General features: G+C 47.4%; 1 protein-coding gene across 7 annotated transcripts in view; it reads right to left on the bottom strand.

The window, feature by feature from the left end:
* Positions 1 to 24,047, bottom strand: part of ANKS1A (ankyrin repeat and sterile alpha motif domain containing 1A) — a 106,741-nt gene that overhangs the window by 58,452 nt on the left and 24,242 nt on the right. For 5 of the 7 annotated variants that reach the window (XR_015261019.1, XM_086765940.1, XM_086765934.1 and 2 more), the window contains exons 2-11: positions 20,463 to 20,543; positions 19,559 to 19,715; positions 17,665 to 17,727; positions 11,815 to 12,111; positions 11,059 to 11,134; positions 10,700 to 10,801; positions 9,294 to 9,389; positions 8,988 to 9,184; positions 7,084 to 7,176; positions 3,153 to 3,270 (exon numbers count right to left, since the gene is read on the bottom strand). Coding sequence is in view for 6 of the 7 variants with exons in the window: in XM_086765940.1 (XP_086622066.1) it covers positions 3,153 to 3,270; positions 7,084 to 7,176; positions 8,988 to 9,184; positions 9,294 to 9,389; positions 10,700 to 10,801; positions 11,059 to 11,134; positions 11,815 to 12,111; positions 17,665 to 17,727; positions 19,559 to 19,715; positions 20,463 to 20,543 (1,280 nt within the window). In the remaining variant the exon portion in view is untranslated. Of the gene's footprint in view, positions 1 to 2,305; positions 2,820 to 3,152; positions 3,271 to 7,083; positions 7,177 to 8,987; positions 9,185 to 9,293; positions 9,390 to 10,699; positions 10,802 to 11,058; positions 11,135 to 11,814; positions 12,112 to 17,664; positions 17,728 to 19,558; positions 19,716 to 20,462; positions 20,544 to 24,047 lie in introns of those variants that run through there. The other 2 variants (XM_086765937.1, XM_086765938.1) reach the window with 2 other exon arrangements.

The following is a 24,047-nucleotide window of genomic DNA, read 5'->3' as shown; positions in this document are numbered from 1 at the left end:
CCAGATCAGGTTGCTCAGAGCCCCGGCCAACCTGGCCTGGGATGTTTCCAGGGACGGAGCAACATATTTTCTTTAAATCTCTTGGCAGCATTGAGTCAGCTATCTAGTTTAAAGCACAGCCTTACGTCTGGTTGAGCCAGTACAACCATAAAGAAAAACTTCAGCAGGAGGAGCAAAAGGAGGGACTTTAAGTTGGGCTTCCTATGGAAGCAGAACCTCAACAAATACCAGTTTTTAAAAACCACCAGAAGGAACCAAGTCAATCCTACCTGCAGCTGGTTACTGCTGCCAGCACGTGTGGATGACTCTCCTGAGAAGCAAGACAGACATCAAAACTCAGAAGTATTGTCTGCATTCATCCTCCATCAGATCTCTCCAAGTGCAGCACGGGTTTACAGTCTCCTCCCAGTCAGTTCTTCACTCCTGGCCTATTTACAAGCCCCATTACAAGGTCTGAATGCCCTGACTTCACGCATGCAATTGCACTTCGCTTCCTTACCAAAGAGGACGGGAAAGCATTTGGCTCAAACCCCTTCTGATACTCTGCCCAAAACATTAGGCCAACTTTTCCGAGCGCTCCAGCATGTGACAGCAAACTGCTGTCACACGCACAAAAGGCCAGGCGGATAATGCCGCATTCATCTCCTCACTGGGTACAAGACAACTTGCAGCAAGAGGAACAAAGGCAGCTATCGCCTATGAAAGGCGCCATTAAAAACAGCAGTGCCTGAAATTCAGCCTTTCAGCCGCCCTGAAAAGCCCTTCTCAGTAGCCTGCAAGAATCAGAGTCCTTCTCTTCCGACCAAAGGCTCCTCTAGAACTCCTCCAGCAACATCTAGAAGCCCAGCCTCTCAGATCGAGGGCCAGGAAGCAATTCAAAGCCAGGCTCCAGATTGCTCCTTGTCTTGGGACTCAGCAGCTGCCTTTGATGCTCCAGGACCCTTCTGATCCAGAGGTGGGAAAATCCTCCAACACCTCAATTGAGACTTCAGTCCCTCGCTCAGCCCTTGTTTAAACTTTCTGCCAAAACAACTCTGCTACTCCCTAAATGCATCCTTTCCCCCCCACCATCAGCATACACCTCGCATTTCATACTCAGCTACGTCTACTTCCACATGTCCTTCTAGCATCTGACCCCAACTACTGCAAAAGCAGGAAACATTTGTTCTTGTTCCCGGTGTACTAAAGCAGATTTTTTTTAAAAAAAAAAAAGATAAAAATAGTGCCTCATTTCCTACTGGGGCTGAGAAGCCTGAGAAGATAAGCAGCCCATGAAAGATGGCACGGGGCCCTGCCAAAGCTCAGCTGCTCCTGCAGAACAGGGAGAGGTGCCAGCTGGAGACACCGCCACACGTGCAGTCATGCCACATGGATCACTCTGAGATGTTTTGGAAAACAGCTGGTACCCTCTAGAGAAGTGGGACAAACAATCATGTCCCTTTCTCCAGGTCCACCACGAAGAGCAACAGGAGATGGCCCTGGCAAGCTTAAGAAATGCAAGAGATGAGAAATAAGGTGGCTGGGCTCCTTCTCCTAGGAGCAGCTCTTCCCCTCCACCAAATGGAAGGCTCCACCGCACCAATCACAGTGCTAACTGCATTTGAAAGAGTGGACAAGTCCTGGAAGATGAGAAAACTCAACTGTATCCTTGGATTCCTCCCAGGACAGCAATGGAAAGGGCTCTAGGCTTGTTACCCACACAGTAACACTTCCCAGAGATTGCCAGCTCTGAAGTCCCAGCTTTTCTCTTTCCAGCTGTACGTTAAGAGACAGGACTCTGCTCCGGGTCCTAACGATGCTTCCTGCAACCTCTTCATGAAATGGGGCTTAGATGGCCTGCAGTGCCGACACCCTCAGGTGTTCAGGGGAAGAGATGCGCGTCATGAACAAGCAGATGCAGCACTTTGAGATTTCATTTTAATCTTACACATCATTACGACACACCTTCACTCATTAATTAAGCGCAGACAGAGAAAGGAGCCTAACCTCCCAGCCAGAGAAAGGGGCAGAGCAGTCAGGAATAGCTCGCACTGGAACAACCAGCAATAGCTGCACACTGGAAAGAGAGCCTGAAAGCTTCCAGTTCCATGGCTGTCGCCCAAGGACTATTCCTGGCCCAGACTGCAAAGCATCAACCTGAAAAGCATCCTAACTTTGCCTGCGGCAGCAAGTGGCTTTGGCAAACACTGGTGGGAAAACAACGACCTCCCGTGCCACGCTACACAAGCAAGGAGCGCAGCAGGACTCGAGGAATGACAACTATCATGCGGCAAGAAGGTGAAAAAAAAAAAGCTGCAGGTCTTACAGGGCAGCCAACGAGGCATCACGTCGAGTCCTCGTTATCCTCTGTTCATCCTCTAAGTGAGATGGTTTCCAGGTCTAGAGTCCAAACTAAATCCTTCCAAATTCCTGCTCAGGACTTCTGAATAAAGCAAGAGATGTTTTTCCTCTAAACAAATGTGGTGTTGTTGTTGTTGAAGGAAAGTCAAAAAGCCCAGCAACAGCCAAACACAAGAGACGAGGTGTTCCCGGATCCTCGGTAAAGCACAGAGGTCCCTCTGGGAGAAGGGAGACTAGCTCGATACTTAGCCTGGCTATACAGTGGATTTTCAGTCAGTTCTAGAAAGGGGCTTGCTCTACACGTTTGTTTTCCTCCTTTGGTAGTTTACATCTCGAACTAGCTTTAATCCACAGCGGGATGTTGATTTTCAGACCAGGGGAGCAGGGCCAATCATCTGCCGACACAAACATGCAACGCCAGCAGGTCTTCAAATTCAGCTGGACGGAGAACGCGGCTCATGTACACGCTTGTGCTGGTTCATCTCCCTGGAACAACACGGCGCAGCCTTCCAGCCCTCTGCCCTTACCACACTGCGTGCAAGATGTGCTTATTTTCTAAGTTAACAGCGCAGATCCTCGCAGTCTCTTAGCTGTCAAAACAGCGGAGTCGCCCTTCCTCCGTGTACGTTTTGTACAGAAATGTTTAGATCTCTCCTTTGTAAGAGTGAAGATTACCAGGAAACAAAACAATTGCAATCCAGACCCCAGGCGCCCCACCCAACAAAGAGTTTAATTGTTCCAGTTACCCTCTGCACTCTATTCTCCTTAAACGCACCCAAGCGAACAGCTCTGCTTTTTGGATGGTCACTCACCTTTTGTTTTTCTGTCCACCGCAACCGGCTTTTTAGTTTCTGCTGTCAGCAACAGCTCGTAAGGGTGCTCCTCTTCCTCGGCTCCGCTTCCCCTGCTCTTTCCTCGTGCACCAGGGGCCTAATGAAAAACAGCATAACGCAGTGGCCCACAGAGCAATGCTATTTATCCCGGCAGTAAAGCACAAGGCCTCTTTATGCCATGGTTTAAGCAAGGAATTGGCAGAGGCAACACCTTCGCTGTGATCCAAATTGTAACACTCCCTTCTTCCCCCCCGCCACCCCCAAAAAAATCCCACCCAAATCCCCTTTATTTTCTAGCCGTTGAGGTTGCTGACAGCTTCCTAGCACCGACCGACTGATCGGCCGCGTGAGGTCTGCAGACAGCCAGGAGCGAGGAAAAAGAGCTGAGACCGTTATTCCTGTTCATCCCAACTCAGACTTACTGTTGCTAATGGAATTTGCATCGTCATTCACTATTTAGCTGCTGGCCCTATTAGGGCACGGTTAAAAAGAAAAGGCCCAAAGTGTTGCCAGCTTCTCCGAAGTCTCAGGTCGAGCGCTTCTAACACTGTATAAACTCAGTTTAACCTCCATATGTGCAGCAGGGATTGTGTTCATTTAAATCCCAAAAAGCCTCTGATTAGAGCTCGTTTGTAATATCAGCAGACCCTGCTCTGGAAAGCCACCATCCATGCGCAGGGATGAGATCTTGCTGCAGGAGTCCTCCTGCAGACTCACACATGTTGGTCTACCTCAACGCCAAGGATGACAGGCATTCAACATCCTTCCAGAGCCACGTGTACCATCCCAGTGCTAACGGGGCTGAACTGGGCTTCACAGCACCCTGCCATGGTCAGCTGCCTTCCAGCACCATCTCCTGGCCGGACCCTGGCAGGTTGCTGCAGGCCTGTCCCAGGAGCCCTGCGTGCCTACCGCAACCCTGCCAAGCGCGGCGGGGTCAAACCCAAGCCAGAAAGCAAGGGGTCCCTATCTGCTGCCAAGGACATGTCTGAACAAAACATGCTCCCAAGGAGGGCTCTCCTACTGCTCACAGACTCCTGGAGCTGCCACTGCCGAGACAGCAGACTCGGCACCACCTCCAGTTTCTTCCCCAAAGCAAAAGCAGCAGACTTGCTCCAAGGGCAGATGGGTACCTACCCGCTGCAATCTAGCCAGGACCCCTGGAAGCTCAGGGAGTCTTGGAAAGACCCCCAGGAGTCAGCAGCACAGACAGGAACCCTACATCCGTGTACTGTGTCCGCATAAGCCCAGCTGGCTTTTAAATCGGCTTGCTGAATGGGAGGAAATGGGTCACGTCCGGCAAAGAAAGTATTTGTTCTACCTGCTTCAGGCCCGAGCTGTCAGGCAGACCTGCTCCTTTTCACGTGGAGGAGCTCATAATGAGCAAATTAAGGAAAAACACTTCCGACCAGATGGTGGCACAAAAACATCAGACCGTAACAGCAGGTACCAGGCTCTCGCCAGAGATCTTGGAAAAATACTGCGCAGCAGCAGCCTGGCATAACAGTTGTAGCCTGGACCCCAAGCCAGGCATTAGCATACTCCTGACTCCTGCCCATGACGATTATTCTGCTGTCCTCCTTCAAAGGCACTGAACGCATCTGAAAGCAAACGCTCTCTAGCAGGACAACTCCCAGCTTTCGCTTTGTAGACTTTTGGGTATGTGTTTCTAAGCCTGATCACACTTTGTTTTCTCCATCTCTCGTCGTTCCAAGCTTTAAATAGAGTTTCAGGTTCAAAGTGACCCAAAATGAAGACCACTGTTTGCTGGAGAACCGTGCTTGCTCTGTAGGCTCTGCAACCAGGAATAACAAAATCGAGTAAAACTTGCTTCCAATTCCGCTTTCATTTACTTATACATGTTCGTTAGCGCGTATAAATATTCACTGTTAGCAAAGCCCCAAAATAAGAGGTCGTTAATAACGAGCATGCTCCCTGAAGCGTACTTAATCCACAGCACTCAACTTTGAAAGATTTTTTTAAACGGTGGCTCATCTCATTTCTCTCTCCTCCCCCGGCCCCAGAACTGCAGATCAAGCTGCTGGCGCCTTGTCTTTTGTCTGCACTTCCCTTTCAGAGATGAGTAGTAAACAAACAAAATTTAAGTTTAATTTGACAACGCAGACTCTTACTCAGCTACAAACCCAGAAGGTTTCTGCAGATAGGGAAAGGCACCTCCAAACAATCAGCTCTTTTGCTGGTGTGTACTCACGTTGTTCCACAAAGTTAAAAGTTTCTTGTTTATGCACATCTGTTTTGACCGATAGCCCCATCTTGGCACCGGAATAAAGACTACTTTGGAAACTAGAGGTTGGCCCAACCCCAGAATATTCAATGACTAACTGTCCTGGCTTTAACGCAAGAGCGGGTCTGGAGGACAGCAGATCAGGATGCTGCCACAAGGCTTTTACAGCATTCCCGAAGCGTATTCCTGTCCACGCCTGCCCAACCCAGAGAGAAGACGCACTGAGATGATAAATAATAGGCAAGAGTCAGGAAAGCAGAGCACCCTAGAAGTGGCAAAGAAAAAGAATCAGACCCCGAACTGCCTCATCGGTACATCCAGAAGGTCATGTCCAGCAGCGACACACGCTGCCTCTAAGTGACATCAACGAAACTGGTTGCAAATCAAGATCTCCCCAGCGAGTCACTTTGTGTACAAGTCTATTTGCCAGCAAGATTTCCTTTACTGGATCATGTTTCCAAAGCTGTTAACGGCAGGACAACACAGCAGGTGTTTTATAATTAAATATGGCAAGATAACCCAGCAGGAGCAGTCAACGCACGTTTTCCTCCCTCGTGTTTATCATCGTGAACAAGTTCTGCTTCCCAATTATGCCGTGACCTGCTACTCAGCTCTCCTCTGCCCAGAGCCAGCCACAGGACTGGTTATCACACCGCAAAACCATTTTAACGGCAGTAGAGAGATCACTCCACAATTTCACATTTCACTTTTACCCTTTATGAACTGTTTGGAGCTTTATTCTCTCTGTAAAACGTCCGTTCTTTTAAAGCAAATAATGTTTACTCATGTCTCGTGTAGATTTTATAAACTTCAGAAAACAGATCCCGTTTATGCCTTGTAGGAACGTCAGCAGATCAACACATTCAAAGCAAAGCTTCTGGTGAACTGGAGCCTGTTCCGACAGCTGGAGACGGCACAAACTCCAGTTGTTTTCCATACAACCCACTGCATTTGGAAAAGCAAGGAAATCCACAAATTTGGTTTTGCTTTGAGGTTTTTCCTGAGTGTCAGCAGAAACTGCCAAGACACATTTGTGGTTCCACACGCTCCCATCACACAGGTCTCCCGGAGAGCCCTCACATCTGAGGTTCACAGCCAGGTGAACAAAAACGAGCAATAGGAAGCCCAGGAGGAACAACACGGAATAGGAGCACTTCAGTTTCATCAAAAAGCAGCTCGCACACATTGACTTCTGCAGAAGACAGCTTTAGCATATGCTGGGCCAGATTCTTGGATGGATTCAAGCTCCTGATCCCTGTTCATGTCAGTGGGACCCATGAGCCCACACATCTCCTCCACAGCTGGAAGCTAAAACAAAGCAGGAAGCGACTGCCCTCTGGGTTTCAGTCTCCAGATGCATTTGGTGGGGTCATTACAAGTGGGCAACAGTCCACATCCCAACGTGATTCAGAAAAATCTCTTCCTAAGGGAATTCCCAGCCAAGAATAGGAAAGTAAGGCTGAAGGTCAACACAGAGGTGCCCTGGAAGAACCGCACAAAGGAAGTTCCCATGGCAAGCGGCAGCAGCAATGCTGGAGTGAAAGAAAACTTCACATTCACAACCCAACTTGCAAGGGAGGTAACATCATATCAGTCCACCCAAATTATTAAAACTGATCTTTAAACCAGACTCCTACAAAACACCCCCGATCAAGTCTCACGTACCTCACAGGAAGCACCATGGCTTATCTTCTTCTCCACATGCTGCTCCTCCTCTTCATCAGGCGGTGGCTTGGCAGGCGGGGGTGGACGTTCTCTCTGCGGTTTAGAGGATCACTGTCAACTGCGTTGTGTTAAAGCACATCCCCTTCTGCTCCCGCCAATATTACGTTCACACTAGCGTGAGTGTAGCATGGAAAGGACTTCCTCAGATTAACCTGGGTGGAGGAGAAATTTAGCCCTAACAGCACAGGGCTTGGCAATGGTTGTGCATTTCCTCCTCCTCCTCTCCAGCAGGACAATATTTGGGCACGGTACTTTTAAGACCTTTCTGCAGATTCACTGTACTGCAGGCCTGAGGATGGACTGCTGTTGACAACACAGACCACCCACTTCTCCGCAGCAGTAACGCCGCACAAGGCCAGCTCAGACCCACGTGAGGACCAACGATGCTTTCAGGAGAATCAAACTGCTCGGGTGGAAGGTGCTGTTTAGAGGTTTACTGTTTTATTACTCAAGCCAGTTCGTTCAGATCCAGACTGGTAAGCTCAACAGCACTGCACTACGCAGTGAAGGTCAATAGTGAACTCATGAAAGGAACAACTTATCACTTGTGTCTTAAACAGTAACAGGAATAAGGGATTTCAGAAGCACCTTTTACAGCGAAAAACCCTAGAGACCAAGAGACAACGCTGCACTGCATTCCTCAGATATCCCCAGATGGTCTGCGGGCACCGAGAGCTCTGCTGCCTTGCCTGGATGCAGAGCTAAACCCATCGCTAGGTCATCTCCTGCCCTCCAACAGCTCCATCTAACGGCAAAGGGAAAGATGGCAGAGGTGATCCGCTTGCTCCAAAAAAACTCCAGTAAGTTTTGGGAGAAACTCCAGCAAGCTCCTGGAGCACGTCCCTCTTTCCTCTCCCTTTAAACTGCAGTTCAGCCTCTCATCTTTTCTTATCTGTGATAGAGCTGAGCTTATTTCACCTCAAACAGCACACAGATGGATATAAGCCACCAAGATTCAACCAGTAAACGGACAGCGCACCTTTCATCGCACACCTGAAAGGGACCTGGCTGTCTGGCTGAAATGCCAGTCTTCTAAAGCTTCTGTCTCATTTCTCCTGTATTTGCTAATCGTACAGGAAAAAGGATGCACCTCTTTGCAGAGAGAGGGGAAGCACGGTTACAGTACTACCAGCAGTTTAATTGTTCATTGCTGCTTTGCCTTTTGTCCAGGAACACGTCCACGGAGCGGGCTTTGTAAAACCAACCAGCAAACAAACCCTGAAGCTGACACAGCACGCTGCAAGGCCAGCGCTCCATCTGCCCCAGAGCAGCGTTACGGCTGATCGCTAAGGAGGTGGCAGATGCAACTAAACAGACGGTGAAGAAGAGTTCTTTGCGACAGCTCCTGGAGTTTTGCATTGCCTTGTAAAGCCTTGAGTAACTCTCTACAGATTTCTGCAAGTAACACACAAAAAAAAACGTTAACATCATCTTAAAGATGATTTATTGAGAGCCTTCTCTCGGGCAAAGCAGAGAACAAGAGAGACAGAAAAATGCCCCACACAAAAGTTTCCAAAGCTTTCTTCTCGACAAGAAGCTAGCTCTTCAGCTAAGTGCAATGTCCTGACACACCAGAATCCACAGGCATCGGTACTCAACTGCCAGAAAACAGACGGCCGCAACACCAGGTGAAAACCAGGCATGTAGAAGTGGCTGCTCGTGGGGGGTTATGTGAACAGGCCAGCGGAAGAGGAGAGGTACCTGCCTGCTCTAATCAACGTCAGGGACGGGTTTAAAGATTTCCTCAAGCTGAAGGATTGGCAGCCTACTGCAAAATCATGAAGACAGAGGTAAGTTAACTCTCCCTGTGAGGCAAGCAGAGACAAGCACACACAGCTACATACAGGCCTGACTCCTGCTGCTTTAAGACCAGACAATTCCGCTTCCTTATTCACAGACTCCCGATCTGAAGATCTCCCACTGGCAAGGCTGTCCAGGGAGTGGCAGGACGTTGCATTGTATAAAGCTTCATACGGGCTCTCCTCTTCCGGGTTCACATCAAAATCTATGATCAGTTCTGTCACTGCTTTCTCCACATCACCTGTGAGAGGAAGAGAGACACAAGTACATCACTCGGGGCTTCTGCCCTCAGAAATCAGCACTTGCAGGAAGAAGAGTGCTAGCGACTGCCACGCTGCGTGGGAGCCTACCCTGAGATATCCGGCACACGGGATCAGCGGATGGAACAAGCGGTGCTGGAACGGTCTTCTCTGCAGCTTTGGCACTTTTCTTCCCAACTGTGTAATCTGCAATGAGATGGGGCAACAGGGTCAGTTGATGTCAATCTACTTTTGTGTCTGCTTCAGCATACGGTACTTCCTCCCGTATGGATGGAAGGGCAACTGTCAGCTTATTAAGTCTCCAAAAACCAAAGTACATTATTAAAGCTCGCAGCTCAGATCTCAAAATAGAAGCAGGCAGCCTCTTTCATCACATGCACAAGGTTAAGGATGGTCCTTTGAACTTTTACAGAGTCTTTAATCGGAAAGCTGCAAAGCTCCCGTACAGACACAGCGTCATGGAGCAGATTTCTTTATGTTGTAGACACAAACTACATCACAAAACAGAGACGTAGTCTGGTGGTCTGGAGTCGTAAGACAAAGAAACCAACTCTAGCTGTGGTCCCCTAACCACAGGCAAAGCCAGAAGCACTAAGCTGACATGAATAAAGTCAGACAGCAACACCTCATGCAGCCAGCTCGCTCACAGGGGCAAACTACCAGCATTTACCTGCAAGAACGTCAGTTTTAAAGCCCATCTTTGTCTTCAATTTCAGAACAGAGATAATACCTACCAGCCTCACAGGCAAAGCTTAATTAAAAGTCTGCAAAGTGCTTTGAACCTGTAAAGCTCGCAAGTGCTAAGCATGAATAATGCACACCGGTTGCATACGCCTCTGATCTTTCTCCCCACAGCTGAGAGGAAATTGAGACAGCCTAATTACAAGGTCTGAATTTAGCTAAGATGCCACATTTCATTCCCTAACTTGGCCAGACACAATGGGCCAAGCTCCTTTATAAACCACAACTAATCAAGGCCTTTTCTGCAAGTCTCATCTGCAAAATCCATGCCCAAGCTTCGTAATGAGGTGAAGCGTAGGATGTAAGATCCGCGGATGACTATTTGCCTACACAGACACATAAAGGATAGTTAATCCAAAACCATTTCAAAAGCTATTACTTTGCATTCTGCAACCAGATTTAGGCTATCCTTAATTTTAATTAACTTCTAAAGTGAGTTAAACAAGGCTCAATTAAGCCCATTTAAACCTTAAATGTCAAGCCACGCTCCTCAGCAAAAGGAGCTGATCCTCCTAAATCCCCCTCCCGGAAGTCCCCCTGCACACACTCAGTCTGGAAACAGCTCACCCAGACGAGCGTTTAAGCGCCATTCCTTCCAACATCCCTCAGATTTTCATCGGGGAACCTGACCTGGCCTGAAGCTGCTTTGCTTTCAGCGTTTTCCAGGACTAGAGAACAAAATCTTGTACTTGCGCAGGCACAATTAGCACCCCAAACTTCTCCCTCCTGCCCACGCACAGAGCAACATCGCTCACCTTCGATAAGAGCTGCTATGTGTTGGCTTTTCTGAGAAGGAAGCTCCCTCACAATATCCAGCGCTGTCAGGCCTCTGTTGTCCTTTATGTTCACATCAATACCTACGGCAATCGGTGCAGAGAAGGCAAAAGCAAGAATATTTTGTAACTAGGTGCAAATTCATGTCTTTCATAGAGTCAGAGCTTACATTTGTGATCCTCACCAGGGGAGCTAAAAAATGCTCCAGAAATACCCAGAGATAACCTGAGGAAATCTGACAGATGGTTGAAGAAACATGCTGCGACTATAAAGGGGTTTCCTCAAGTTCTGGGTGAAGGGATCACCATGTTACTGCTTCAAAAGGAGATCATTCTCTCACCTGCAGCCAGCAATATTTGTACCACATCTGTCTTGCCAAACAAAGCAGCCTCGTGCAAAGCACTGCCTTTCTCAGTCTGCAAATTAAATGGAGAAACAGCATGAAGCTAGACAGTGGGGAATGGCGATGGAGGCATGTTTTAGAAGGTTACAAAAGCAATAAATGTATGGCATCGTACATAAAGTGTGGGCAATAACATCTACATTTAAGGACAGACTATCAATGTTATTACAATGCTGAGAATTTGGAATGGAAAAAGGGAACGGTCTCTTCAGAGAGACATGCGGGCCCAGATTACAGACCAAGACAGGACTTTCTACAGCTCAGCGAGAGGTCACGTCCTGCAAAGGAAAGACAAGATCACCACATAGAAGCTATTGCTGTGAAAACAGCATATTCACAAGTGGCTTGGAGGAAGAGAAACAGTTTGCCTCCACTGCTATCAAGAGCTCACAGTATTGCAGGGCAGAACAGCTCAGGCAAAAGGGCAAAAAAAGCCCTCGTTGTGTACCTGAGGCTCTCTGTTCAACCAACAAGCAGGCGTGAAGCATGCGCAGCACCAGAATCCCTCCGAGCAGTTTCTCACAGTAACCAAGAGCTGAACAAACAGCCCAGAGGAAAAGAAAGCTATGGCTTATCTTCCATAAACCATCCCTCTGGGAGGAGGGTAAGGTGGAGCTATCTGTGCCGTGACTACGGGGGTTCTCCGTCCCCCAGCAATCAGACCAGCCCGACACACACAGACACACCAGATACCTGATAGTTGCTGTCCATTCCGGCATCCAGGAGGACATGGACTACAGTTTTGTGACCGTTCCTAGCTGCCAAGTGCAGGGGAGTGTGTTTCTTAGTGTTGCAGCTTAAAAGATTGGGGTGAGCGTTCAAGAGCATCTTCACCACTTCCAGCCTCCCGTAGAGCGCGGCCAGGTCCAGAGGAGTCTCAAACTTGTTATTGCGCATGGTGGGGTCGGTCAGCTCTTCCAGAAGGACCTTCACCACCTCTGTGTGGCCGTACTGCGCAGCGCAGTGCAGCGCCGTCTCGTTGTCGTTGTTCTGGGGGGGGGGATCACAAATGCCAGCGCGTCAGAGGAGGGGAGAACAGAGCTGCTCCACGCCTCGCTCACATCATTGAAGTTTAAATGCAAAAACAAGACAAAAAAGCAGTTGGGAAGCAGAGAGCCCAGTTTGAAACAGAGCCTGGAGCACTGTTTTCATTATCCCACTAGTCATTTACCAGGCACAGATGTCACCTCATGAAGTCAACAACCAATTCACCCAGTAAAAGCTTCAAAAATATTCAGAACAATGAGCCTCGCTCACATCTGGGAAATCTGCTCTACGGGAAATAGGTGCTCTATATGGAACAGCCCGCTTTCCAAGCACTGAGGTCAAAATCAAGGGACTGTCGAATTGTATCTGGATTCCCATCAATTCTGCCAGCACTGGGGGAAGGCAGTCTGTCACACGTCGGCAGCATCCCGCACTTTGGGGTGCCACAAAAATCACAGGCTGCGACATATGACAGGCAAACCGCAGCACGAACTCTATCTGCTGTAGCTTAATCGTCATCATTTTAGATTTAAACTTCAATTGTTTCAAACCCTGCTTATCCTGATTGTAACAGCCATTCCACCTTTGCAGTCCTGAAGCTGGCAAGCTGGCCGTTTAGGGAGAGGGTGCAGTAAGTCACATGCAGGTCGTGAATTAGAAAGCAGCGCGATTGGATCGCTCCGCTAACAAGGCAAAGGTCTCGGGTCAGCTGAGGGAAGAGATGTCCAGGTTACATGAGAACACCTCCACGGTGAAAGCCAGATCCAATTAATGCATGCAGCATCTCATTAAAAACCAGCAATGCAAAGCATTGAAAGAAACAAGAAACCCAACACATTTCACTTGCAGGTGCAAAATAGGAACAGTCAGATTTAAAAGAGCCTTTTTTCAAATTAAATTCAGCTCGAGTTTCTAGTTTTACTGCTGTGTGTTACAGAGAGGTATTTTGGTTTAAGGACTTTAGAAACAAATACTTATCTAACAATTTGACCCAAAAAAACCTCTAGTACAAACTGTTATCCGAGATAATTGTGGTAGAATTTGTCACATTAAGAACAGTTCCCACAAAAAAAAAAGAGCAGGTACTTGTCTTAACAGAGTTAGAAGTACTATAGAAACTGAATTTGATTAAAGTTTTTACTTTAAGAGCACACACGCTTTTTTGGATACCGGCTTGTAGGAGCAGTTAATATTTTGCAACCTGCTCTGTTGTGCAAGTGCTCTAATCCTATCAAGGTGTTAAGTCATCCTAGGGATCACAGGAGCCGTACATGCAAACTCCCATCTGGCTTAAACTCAAGTTTAAAGCATCCGGGAAGCAAGGAGCTCCGGAGAGGCTCTGTGGTTGGAATTTTATATAAAACAAAGATCAGAAGGCAGGGAGCAGCCACAGCCGCATGCAGGAGTGAGTTACTGAGGAAGGTAAGGGAAGCGCAGCATCACTGGTAGCACAGAAGTTCAAACAACAGGCTGGATACTTGGAGTGGCAGAGCAGCCACGGTGAAGGAAGGCACATACAAGAGGACAGACGTTACTGTAGAATAAAGAATTCTGCACATAAAATACACATATGGACTGAGAAGGGGAGAGAAGAGAGGACTACAGAGATTACTCCTATCAATCAGCTTAAGCTGCTGGTCTCAAGGCATTTAAAGGGTTGGTAAATCCCATTATTCTCAGACAGGGAAGGGAACCCAGGTTGGGTGAGCCCGTGGCACGGCCAGACCAGGGCCCCCTCGCTGCCAGGTTAGACAACCCCAGCCCCTCTGGAGCCACGGGGATGCACTGCTCAGGCCGCACCAGCCCTGGCCAGAGAGGATTTCCACTGCTAGGACCATCCCTCTCGCATCCCGCCCTGGCACGGGGACCATACCCCTCCCGGGTGCTCTAAAGCACACAGCAATCCCAAACGTCTGCCTGCCGTCTCAGGAACAGGAACGTTTCATCCCTTAATAACATAATTGTTGAGGACTTCCCTCATCTTCACTGCAATTTAGTCTGATTTTCCTGAAGCTGGGCAGGGCTCTGACACTTGGGATGAAATCCCCAGACTTCCCTCCTGCAGCAGATCACCAGGTGGTAAACTCCCCTGAATCATCACGGCAAGCCTTTCCCCATCACAGACTGCGTACTGGAAACTCCCGCTATTGCCCAAGTCTTTATTGCTTCCATTCTGGGAGAGTTTTGAGCAGTCAAAAATGCTGGAGCCATTCCAGTTTGCCTCCCTTCCCCACATCACCTCTCCAAGCGCAAACCAGAGCGGAGCCCGGACAACGAGCAGAGGGCTCAGACATACATATTTATCAGAGACGGAAAAAGAAAATTCCTTTCCAGCACCAGAAGGCGTATGGGTTCAAATTTCAAAACTTCTTAGAAAACTAGAGCACTCAACAGGGCCCGGGGTTGCATTCCCGCAGGAATCCTAGCGCTCCCCCCTCCATTCACAGATGCAAGTGAGAAGCCGGGCTCCTACGATCCTGCCTACAGACCACAGAAGGGAAGACAAGCAGAAATGTCTCCGCTTTCATATGGGCTCCATCAAATTCTTCAAGCCCTGCTAACGAGATACCACACACCACAGCCCGTATGCTCCTCACCACACATAAAACGGAGCATCAACAGCTCCTGAAAGCACATCTCTGTGCTCCTGTTCTTACACACTGCAGGAGTGCTTCAGTTGAAGTAAGGGAGACTTATATTAAGAGTTTTCTAACTGTCAAACCTGGAAAGGTTCGAGTGGTCGAATAGACTGCCAAGGGAGGCTGCAGAGCTGTCCCTCTCGGGGGGTTTTGAGAAGCTGACAGACAAACACTGGGCAGGAATGCTTTAGGCAGACCTGATCCTGCCTCAGGGCTGCGGAAACAGGCTACGTGACCCTTCGGGCCCATTTCTAAGGTTCCTCTGTGGTATGTGTGTGTGTCTAAAAGGCTTGTCCTACTAAAAACCTGCTGTTTTGCTGCTCCGGTGACACATCTGATCCTGAAGCACAGGACAGGGACGTCCTGCTGGCAGGCACTCCACACTCTCAGTTAAAGGCAGGCCAAAGTGAAAGAGGGGGAAAAAAAACCAACATTAAGTAAAATCCAAACTTCACCAGGAGGTGACACCCAAGGCACATCAGGACCTTGGGCACAAAGCAGCCCAGAAGAGGCTGGAGCTGCCCCATCAGCTGTACCATCTCCTCCGCTCCTGCAGCACACGATTCCCACTGGTATCCCACACGGCACTGCCAGGAGCAGAGTAAGGACGAACAGGTCTCCTTCCTTCCTTCCTTCCTACAGGTGCCCAACAATGCCAAACACATTTCAGAGAAAAAAAAAAAAAATTAAGAGTTTGCTGCCCAGTTCCATTTGCAGACTCCAGATGGTAGGCTTCCACGTTTCTCAGCAGCCCATTCAGGTTTATAGCACTTTAAACTCAATCTGCATGCCTCATTTGCTTCCAATTAAAAAAGACACAGGTAGTTTGTGCAGGGCACAAACCTGAGCTATGTGACAGCTTTTTCTACCTTGGCTTTGCTCAACTGGTTGGTTCCTTCACACAAATTAAATGATCAAATCCAAGGAGCAGGAGTTACTGGGCGAAGTTGCTGCTCCATCTCTTGACTTTGCTTCTACTATTTGCTTTCCAGAAGCCCTTCAGGCCTGTAACAGGCATATTGTAGGGACCTCCCACTGAACATGTTGAAAAGGAAGGGGCATAAAAAGCGGCTGTTAAGTATTTCTTTAATTTTTTGGAGAGCAAGAAGCTCTTGCTCACCTAAGTTTTCCTCAACAGGGCATTACAGTGTAGTCCAATCATATATAAATGCTTTCCCCTCTTCTAAACAGCCTCAAATGCCTGGAAAGATGAAACATCTCGCTTCAATCGCTTCTACACAACATCCCACCCAGCATGGCAGCCAAGAAGCTGGAAGCACCAACCAAGTAAGGACTTTTCTACTTTGCACCTGGACTTTTTGTGGTTCTCCCACCTGCAGCCAGGCTACTGAGAAGACAACAAGGTTTGCATGACAGGTATGATTCCACGTGCTCTTCAAACTTGGGCAGAACTGGGTGGAAAGCTGGTCAGAACTTGTGATGAACCCAACAGGTTGTGTATAGAGCATCTCTCTCTCTCCTTAAAACCAAGGCAGAGCTTTCAAAAACACCAGTCTTGTTCTTGAAAGCACTACAGTCATCTTGAAAACCAACTGAGAGTTTAAAATAATGCACTTGTCAGAAGTATAAAATCCAAAATAGAATACTTAAACAAAAATCCACAAGAGAGTAAGCTCAGTTTCATCTTTATATTCCTTCTTCATTCCACATTTTAATGCTGGAGTGTTTAAGGTTTCCCTGTTGTTGACAACGCTTTAGAAAGCTCCTTTCAGGCAACCTCACTGCTCGACTACGATGTTTCCACAGAAGACATTCATTGCTGTAAATTCCCATCTGGATTTTTGTAAAAATCAGATACGGATGAGGTTCATGTAAATATATTTGTGCTCCAAGAGGTATGCACGCGTGTATTTCCTGAAATAGAAGTCTGCAAAAACAAACATAGCTCCCAGTGGTTGACGATCTCGGGAACTTTGAATGTGTGTTTTTAAGGCACTGCAAATTAAGCAGAGGGAAAGTTTTAACTAAACTTTGAGAGACAGAAATCTGCCATGGATGGCTGGACCCAAATCGTCTGGAAGCAACCGTGGCACGGTGACTTACAGCAGAAGCATCTCATGATAAATCAGCAGACTATTATGCCATCATTGGCCTGCAGCTTCACTATAAATAAAAATGAAAGATGGTGTCTGAGAAAACATCACCAGGAACTTTCTTATCTGCTTCCTCAATTGCTCAGCCTCAGTGCATCATAAGTGCTGATGTCATGGCTTTTTGTAGCTCAAGAACAACTGAAAGCAAGGGAGGAGCAAAGTAGGCAAGAAAACAGGAACAGAAGACTAGGGCTGAAGGGTCAGACGACACAACAGAGTTAACATCAAAAAAGAGAGATTGATGCGATAAGCAGGACAGGAAGGACTTGGGAAGGGAGGCATGAGCATTACTGCCTTCCCTTCTCCCCACCACCACCGAAAGAACTAACTGCCCATACAAACAAACACAGCATTATGCATTTTGTAGGAGAAAAGGCATGAAAATTCACTCCAAACAGCCCACAGAGGAAATGCATCCATGTTTAAGCAGGAAAAATTTCCTCCTCTCTGCATTTACCAGCCACATTAGCACATGAAACAAAACCTAAAGCATTTTAATTGAAATAACGTTACCTTTTGGAAGTCATCCAGCCAAACCAAGCAAACTGACCATCACCGCGAGTCCTACAAGGCTAAGCAATGAAGGAGCCCCCAGGAAAGTAAGGAAAAGCTTCCCTTAAATTACGTTTCTATAACTGCTTTGAAAAAAGAAACCCACAGTAAATAAACGGTCGCATTTTACTTCTCCCCAAGCAGCTGCAAACCGAAGAGGTATTACTGCAACTGGATGACATTGCACCTGGAAGCACGCGAGTGCAGCTTGGAGTAATGATGCAGTGAAATGCTGACAGCAAAGTACACACCTTGGCATTGATATATGGGTCAAAGGGGCCGTACTTTTTGAGTTCTTTGATCTCAAGAGCATTCTACAAAAAGGAAGAGGAAAAAAAAAAAGAAAAAAAAATGTGATAATGAAATGGGTGAGATATAGCAACAAAGCAATGGGTGACTCCCAAGGGGAGGAAACGAGAGAACACAGCATCTTGTTCCAGTCAGAGCTATTAACAGCAGAAGCCATTCCAGCTGCCGGTTCCTGTAACCTGAACCACTGTGCATTTCATTTACAGGACTCCAACACAAGCAGCATGGGCTATTGGGCTGACTTCCCTCAGTTAAAAAGGTTCCTACCAAACAGACGTTAATGAAACATTACCTGGAAGGATTACATGAAGCTTTTAATCCTTTGCAAAGGTTTCTCCTGTACCTCTCTACTCAGAGCAGGACAGTTTACACTCAGGGCCCTCAGTCGTTCTTATCAGATGGGTTGTAAACAGCTAACTACACTTCTCAAATCTATCAAACAGACTGAATGCCTGCAGCTGTGCCTGAAAGGCATTATTGAGCACAGCCCCAAACTATCCACGCAGACATTAAAACACACACTCAGTTATTTCTGCTCAACAGAGAAGTGGTAGTGAATAGCATTACCACCGTATTTTTTTATTTCTTGTTGCTTCAGAAGCAACCGCTCAGCCCTGGAGCAGCTTGATGCATCGTTAGCCACCTCATGCTGAGGAACAAAAAAACTTAAGCGTGGCATTTTGGTCCCCACGAGTATGGCTGGAGGCAGGATTAGGACTCCTAAACCTCACTCCAAAGGGAGTGTGCTCTTCAGCTTCTGAAAAGTATAGACAGCAGGTCAAAATTACACAGCGGAAACTCACAGTTCCCAGCTGCTCATCTTGACTTTGACAGATTTTGCTAAACTCCAGTCAGAAATATCTGACCTACTTGTGAATTAACTGCTGAATGAATACACACTTTTAGCCTTGTACTAAGGCAGACAAACTTCTTTTGGTTTACTCCTCTCCTCCTGGATGAACACCTGAGTGGTTTAGGAGTGGATTCCCAGGGACACTGGATATTCCTGCCTTAGGGACAGGAGAACCAAGAGCTATTGTAACTTTAACCATCTCATTTGGATTTGTTACTGCACGTCTGCTCAGCTCACTCAGCCACACGCGGTCCAGTAACACCACTCAGCTGGCCTCGCTCAGGTAACCAGTTCCCTTATCCAAAACTCTTAAACAAAATAAATATTTGGGACTTCCAGCAGTAGTGTTTCAGAAGTTCCCTGGAATTTTAAGGTACCTGTTGACTTCCATGGGGAAGTTTCATACAAATCGATCCCTCTGCCTCTTAGACAAAAACTAGCAGCTTGACAAATTTCTCCTCATTGAGAAAATAATTCTTTAGTATTAAGCTAGGGATTTATCTAAGGTTAGAATTATCCTACAGCTTACAAATTAGTGAACTGGAGCAAGTGCTAGAGGCAAGCCAGGAGAAGAGCTAAGAGAGCATGGCCAAAGACTAAACAAAGCTGCTTTGATTAGTTCCCAAAGGAGGGAGCCAATGTGTCCTTTGACAGAACTAGAAACCTTCTCAGCTATCCAGCAACTGAAAGGAAACGCTATGGGTTAGTTTTAGAAGCCCAGTACGAAAGCAGGAGATCACTTCCTAGGCGTTGAGTGGTTTTTATATTTATCTCTCTCTATGTAAACATATGTGCCTTGCTGATTCAGCCACTGACTCAGAACTGGAGGTATTTGCTTTAGGCAGTGCCCTTCTTATCCCATTAGCAAGCAGGACTTCCTAACAACTGCTACTTGTTTGGGAAGGGTCAGGAGTCAGCTGAAGTAGTCTATCTCCACCCAAGGGAAGCGATTCAATGATAAATTAAGAGAAAAATAGGCAGACCTGCTCATTCACTTTAGTATGTGAAGGTCCCTGATGGATGAGGAGCTTCACTATGTCCGCATCTCCTTTCCAAGCTGCCAGGTGAAGAGGGTAACAGCCTTTACAGTCCGCTACGTTGGTTAGCGCGTCGTTCCTCAGCAGGACTTCCACAACATCCCTGCAAGAGAAGGAAACTTGAGTCCATAACACATGCAGTCCTTGTTTCTCAGATCACATTCTGCAATAAGTATTTTACAGAAAGTTCATCTGAACATGAATATTTCAGAGATCCTCTTGAAATGGGATTTTAAAGCTCTCCTATTAAAAAGAAAAAAAAAAAGAAAGACTGCTGAAATGAGCTCAGGAAAGGTCTATGTTACCTTCACACTAACAGAGCTGAACAGGGACTGAAGTCACCCGCAGGCCGCTGGTGAAAAGTGAATTGCACCAGCACAATGAAGACAAATAAAGATTTTAACTCCCTTCGATTTCTCAATATCTTAAGTAGCAATGAACAATACAAGATTTACCACCTTGAAGACTGGAGTTACTTAAAAATGCAAAATGGACAAAAGCAAATTTTCAGTGGTGCAGGCACAGCAAGACATTGGACACCAGACAGACTGCAGAGGACTGTTACTGGAAAAGTCACCTTTAATGGGCTGTCAGCTCTTATCCAAATTGCTTATAAATAAAAGGGTGGTTGAAAACATCAGTGTTTCACCAAACTTTCAGAGAGGTATGTGGAGCAGCCAATGCCTCTACAGCCTCACTGCCCTGATGTTCTTCACTTCTTGTCCTGAAGATGGTGTAGTGCTGCACCACCACCACATTTTTAGTGGAAACAGCTTTAGACTGGTGAATGAACTGCACAAACCGTAGCTTGCAAAGCACACAGTATCCAAAGGCGTTTAAGATGACTCACTTATGGCCATTCAAAGCAGCATGGTGCAGTGGGGTGTATCCAGTACTGTCAACGCAGTTCACATTGGGCCCTCTCCAGATGCTGCAAGACAGAAAACGTACAGGGAACACTTAGGCACACACCGAACGGACGGACGGCTGGCAAGGACAGGTTTCAGCAGAGTTCTCACACCAACGTGGTTATCTGGAAGCAAACCAGTGGCTGCACAGCTGTGGTTAAGAGCGGTGACGCAGAGAACAGAGCGCAGAGGTTAGTGTCACAAAGCGCACAGCCGGTACTGGGATTCACTAGGCGAGGCTTTATCAGACCATCCTGGTTTGAAATCAGAGCTCCCACGTTCTCCTGTTACTAGACATCTTCCAGCCGTACACATGCTTGCCAAAAAGCATCTTCAGAGGAACACGTCTACTAAAGCGAACCACAAGAGACAGTACAGCATCAACCCACCGCTAATTCACAGCCCTCGCGTTTTAACGGGTCTGGGAAACCCTCTTCCCTCCACTGCAAGAGTCACTGGGGGTGTAAGTCAAAGACGGGGATACGGAGCCTGCTCTTGGTCACCAGGGTGATCCCACATTGACTTCATGCCGTCCAAAAATCACTCCCATCCGACAGCTGTTGGCACTCGATCTGAACAAGCAGGTGGTCTCCGAGCGCGTCTGAGGACATTGTTAACTTCCCTCCCTTGTTCAGAAGTCGAACGCCAAGGATTTAAGGATTAACCCTGTACAGGATTAATCTTCTCTAACCCCTGCAAGGTGTCCTATTTAAAACACGTGTGTAAGAAGATGGCACTGCTCCTCAGCTTGCTGTTAAAGGAGCTCGGTTTCCACCGCCAACCCTCACCAGTGCCACCAGCAATGGCACGTGAACACAAACCAACACCTCCTTACAAGCAATTTGAAGCTGTTCACCTTTCCCGAAGGCAGTCCTCTCCGTTACAATCCATCGTCCCTTGTATCCTGGCCTATTTTAAACTCAGTGCTTGCAAGAATTATACAGGATTTATTATAAGCCCAGACAATCACACTCTTGCTAATACAGTGCATTTTCCTGCACTGTTTTGTTTAACTAGGGGTAGGAGTTAACAGCACCCTCTAATCCCCAATTTAACTGGTTTAAAATAAAACCAACTGCTGCTCTTTATGAAGTAGGCCTTTCCTGATAATTTCATTTCCTCCCCAGCATGTAATCGTGACAACTCATTGCACGATCAGAGCAGTAACTCTCAGCAGCTCGAGCAGTAACTAGGTTTTCTAAAATAACAGTCATTACTGGAGGGCTCCCAGCCAGAAAAAAACTCTGTACCACAGCACATAAAAGCAGCAGGAATGCCACCAAACCAACAGGAGTCTCACGCAGACCAAGTGGAACTTCAGAAGTAAACCAAGAAGCACGCTCAGGCTCAAGCACGTTTCAGGTGGGACGCACGAGCGCGTTCTGAAATGGAAAGTCTCTCGCCTCCGAGTGACTCCTGATCTGGCAGAGCATTATCATAAAAGGCTTTGCGGTCCCAAGACAGACACGAGCCCAGTAGAGGAGAGGCAGTTAAGGGGAAACTTTATCCAAGAGGACAGGGAAGTAAGCCACAAAATCCAATTTGCGAAGGATCAGAAGGCTTATCCAGAGGCATTCCCACACACCATCCCGCGCCTCAGAAGGAAACGGCAAACCTACACGTGCACGTGACGCGTTTCAGGTGCTACTAACACTGTTCACAGGACGGTGGCTTAAACCATGTCCAGAAGAGATGCAAGACACCAAAAATGACCAGACTGAGTCCAGGAGATGTCCTACCCCATCCAGCTGCAACAGTCCCGAAGCACGAAGGGAACCTGAGTAATTCTCAGGCTCTGGTTTATTTTTGGCAGCGGGCTCACGCAATGCGGTTGCCCAAATAATTTATTGCTGGATTTAAAGTGGCAATTAATGGTTAAAACCAGTGCCAGAAAGACTTGCGTGGAGTCTGGAGGAGTTATAAACACTGCACATCCCCTTGCACAGGCTGCTCACCTGACCAAAGCCAGAGCGTCCAGCGGTTTTACACATTAAACAGAGCCGTGTTTCAATGCTGAGCTCAAAACGCTTCAGGGTGTACACATGAAAAACCAGCAGCATTTAATACAAATATTTCTTTCAGCTGAAGTTATGAAGTAAGGAAAAGCAAGGAAAACCACATCGCTTGCTCAGAGTGTCCCACCCAGTTGACAGCAAGACCGGGAGGGGAGCCCCGGATATCCGTCCCCATCAGAGGATGGGCTCCCTGTCAGAAAAGGCACTTCCCTAAATTTCCTTAGAAATTCTGGCTTCTGCTTTAAGAGTAAAACGCAAAGTTCACTCAAAGGTCTCGGACGAGGAGAAAAGCTGGAGTCCAGGACAGAGCTTGTTCAACAGCGAGCGCTGGGTATTGCGGAAATCAACTGCCAGGATTTTAAGATATTTAAAAAAAAAAAAACTGCTGTGTCCTTTCCTCCCTCTTGCCCTTTTATTCTTGTAAATAAAGAAAGCTTTTATCAAATAAAGGTCAAATCACGCAGAAGTTCAGGGTGAAAGGATCCAAGAAGAGAACTATTTATATCTAGATGTGAGGACTGCAGAGAAGTGGATCAGTCTCTTCCCTCCTCTTCCTCTCCAGCTCTGCTTGGAAGGCCGTTCAGCTCCGAGTTACCAGAAACCAAATCTTTCATCCCGTTTTTTTTTTTTTATGCAATGCAAAGCATTAAAGCGACAGGCTAAGATAAGATCACGAACTTCTCATGTTGGATCTAAACACAGGAAAACAACTCTGCTACGGTCTGCAGAAACTAGGAGCTGGAAAAACACCAGCGTGAGAACGTTCCTTCTGACAGACGCTGCAGTTCCTCCAGAGCTCCATTTGCAGCACCTGGTGCATCTGATCTGAACGACACCTCAGGCAAAGTCTGCGGGGACTGTGGCAGGACTACTGGAAATGAAGCCCAGGCTCTCACCTAAAATATTAGGGGAAAACCCCCTCAGACCACTTTGGGGAGGAGGCAGGTACTCACATCTTTTCAAGGGAAGAGACTGTCAGGTCTTTTCAGACCAAAGAGAAATTTAAAGAGGTTTAAGCCCACAGGAACAGCTCAGCAAGACTTTGAGATGTCAGGCTCACGGAGAGCAGCCCATGAAATCCCGTTCAGCCAGCCCCACTTTGGGAACTCTTATCAGACAAATAAATCCAGAGCAGTGTCTCACTCCTCAGCGAGGAGCCCAGCGCGAGCACGTTTCACAACACAGAGACCAATAAACACCACACATGAGGAATCAGGTAAGCGGGTTTTACAGAGACACAAAAAATCACCGCTGGGAAACGAGGAGCCCGCGGCAGCCAGGTGGCTCAGTCCCTTTCAGAGGGGTTTCCTCTTCAAGTCCCCCACCTCCCGCTGCACCAAGGCTCAAGGTCTGCATCTCCACCTGGAACATATCACCTCCAACGGCTTGCAGATGAGAAACGGAACGAGAAAGGGATGAACACTTACCTATGGCGCTGTGAGATCACGCACAGTAAAGCCTGAATCACTTCATCCCAACAATGCCTACTTACAGGCCTGCCGCCCTGATTTT

The sequence above is a fragment of the Chlamydotis macqueenii genome, chromosome 23 (genome assembly GCF_036417535.1).
Source record: "Chlamydotis macqueenii isolate bChlMac1 chromosome 23, bChlMac1.mat, whole genome shotgun sequence".
NCBI lineage: Eukaryota > Metazoa > Chordata > Aves > Otidiformes > Otididae > Chlamydotis > Chlamydotis macqueenii.
This window is presented reverse-complemented; position numbering and strand designations above follow the sequence as displayed.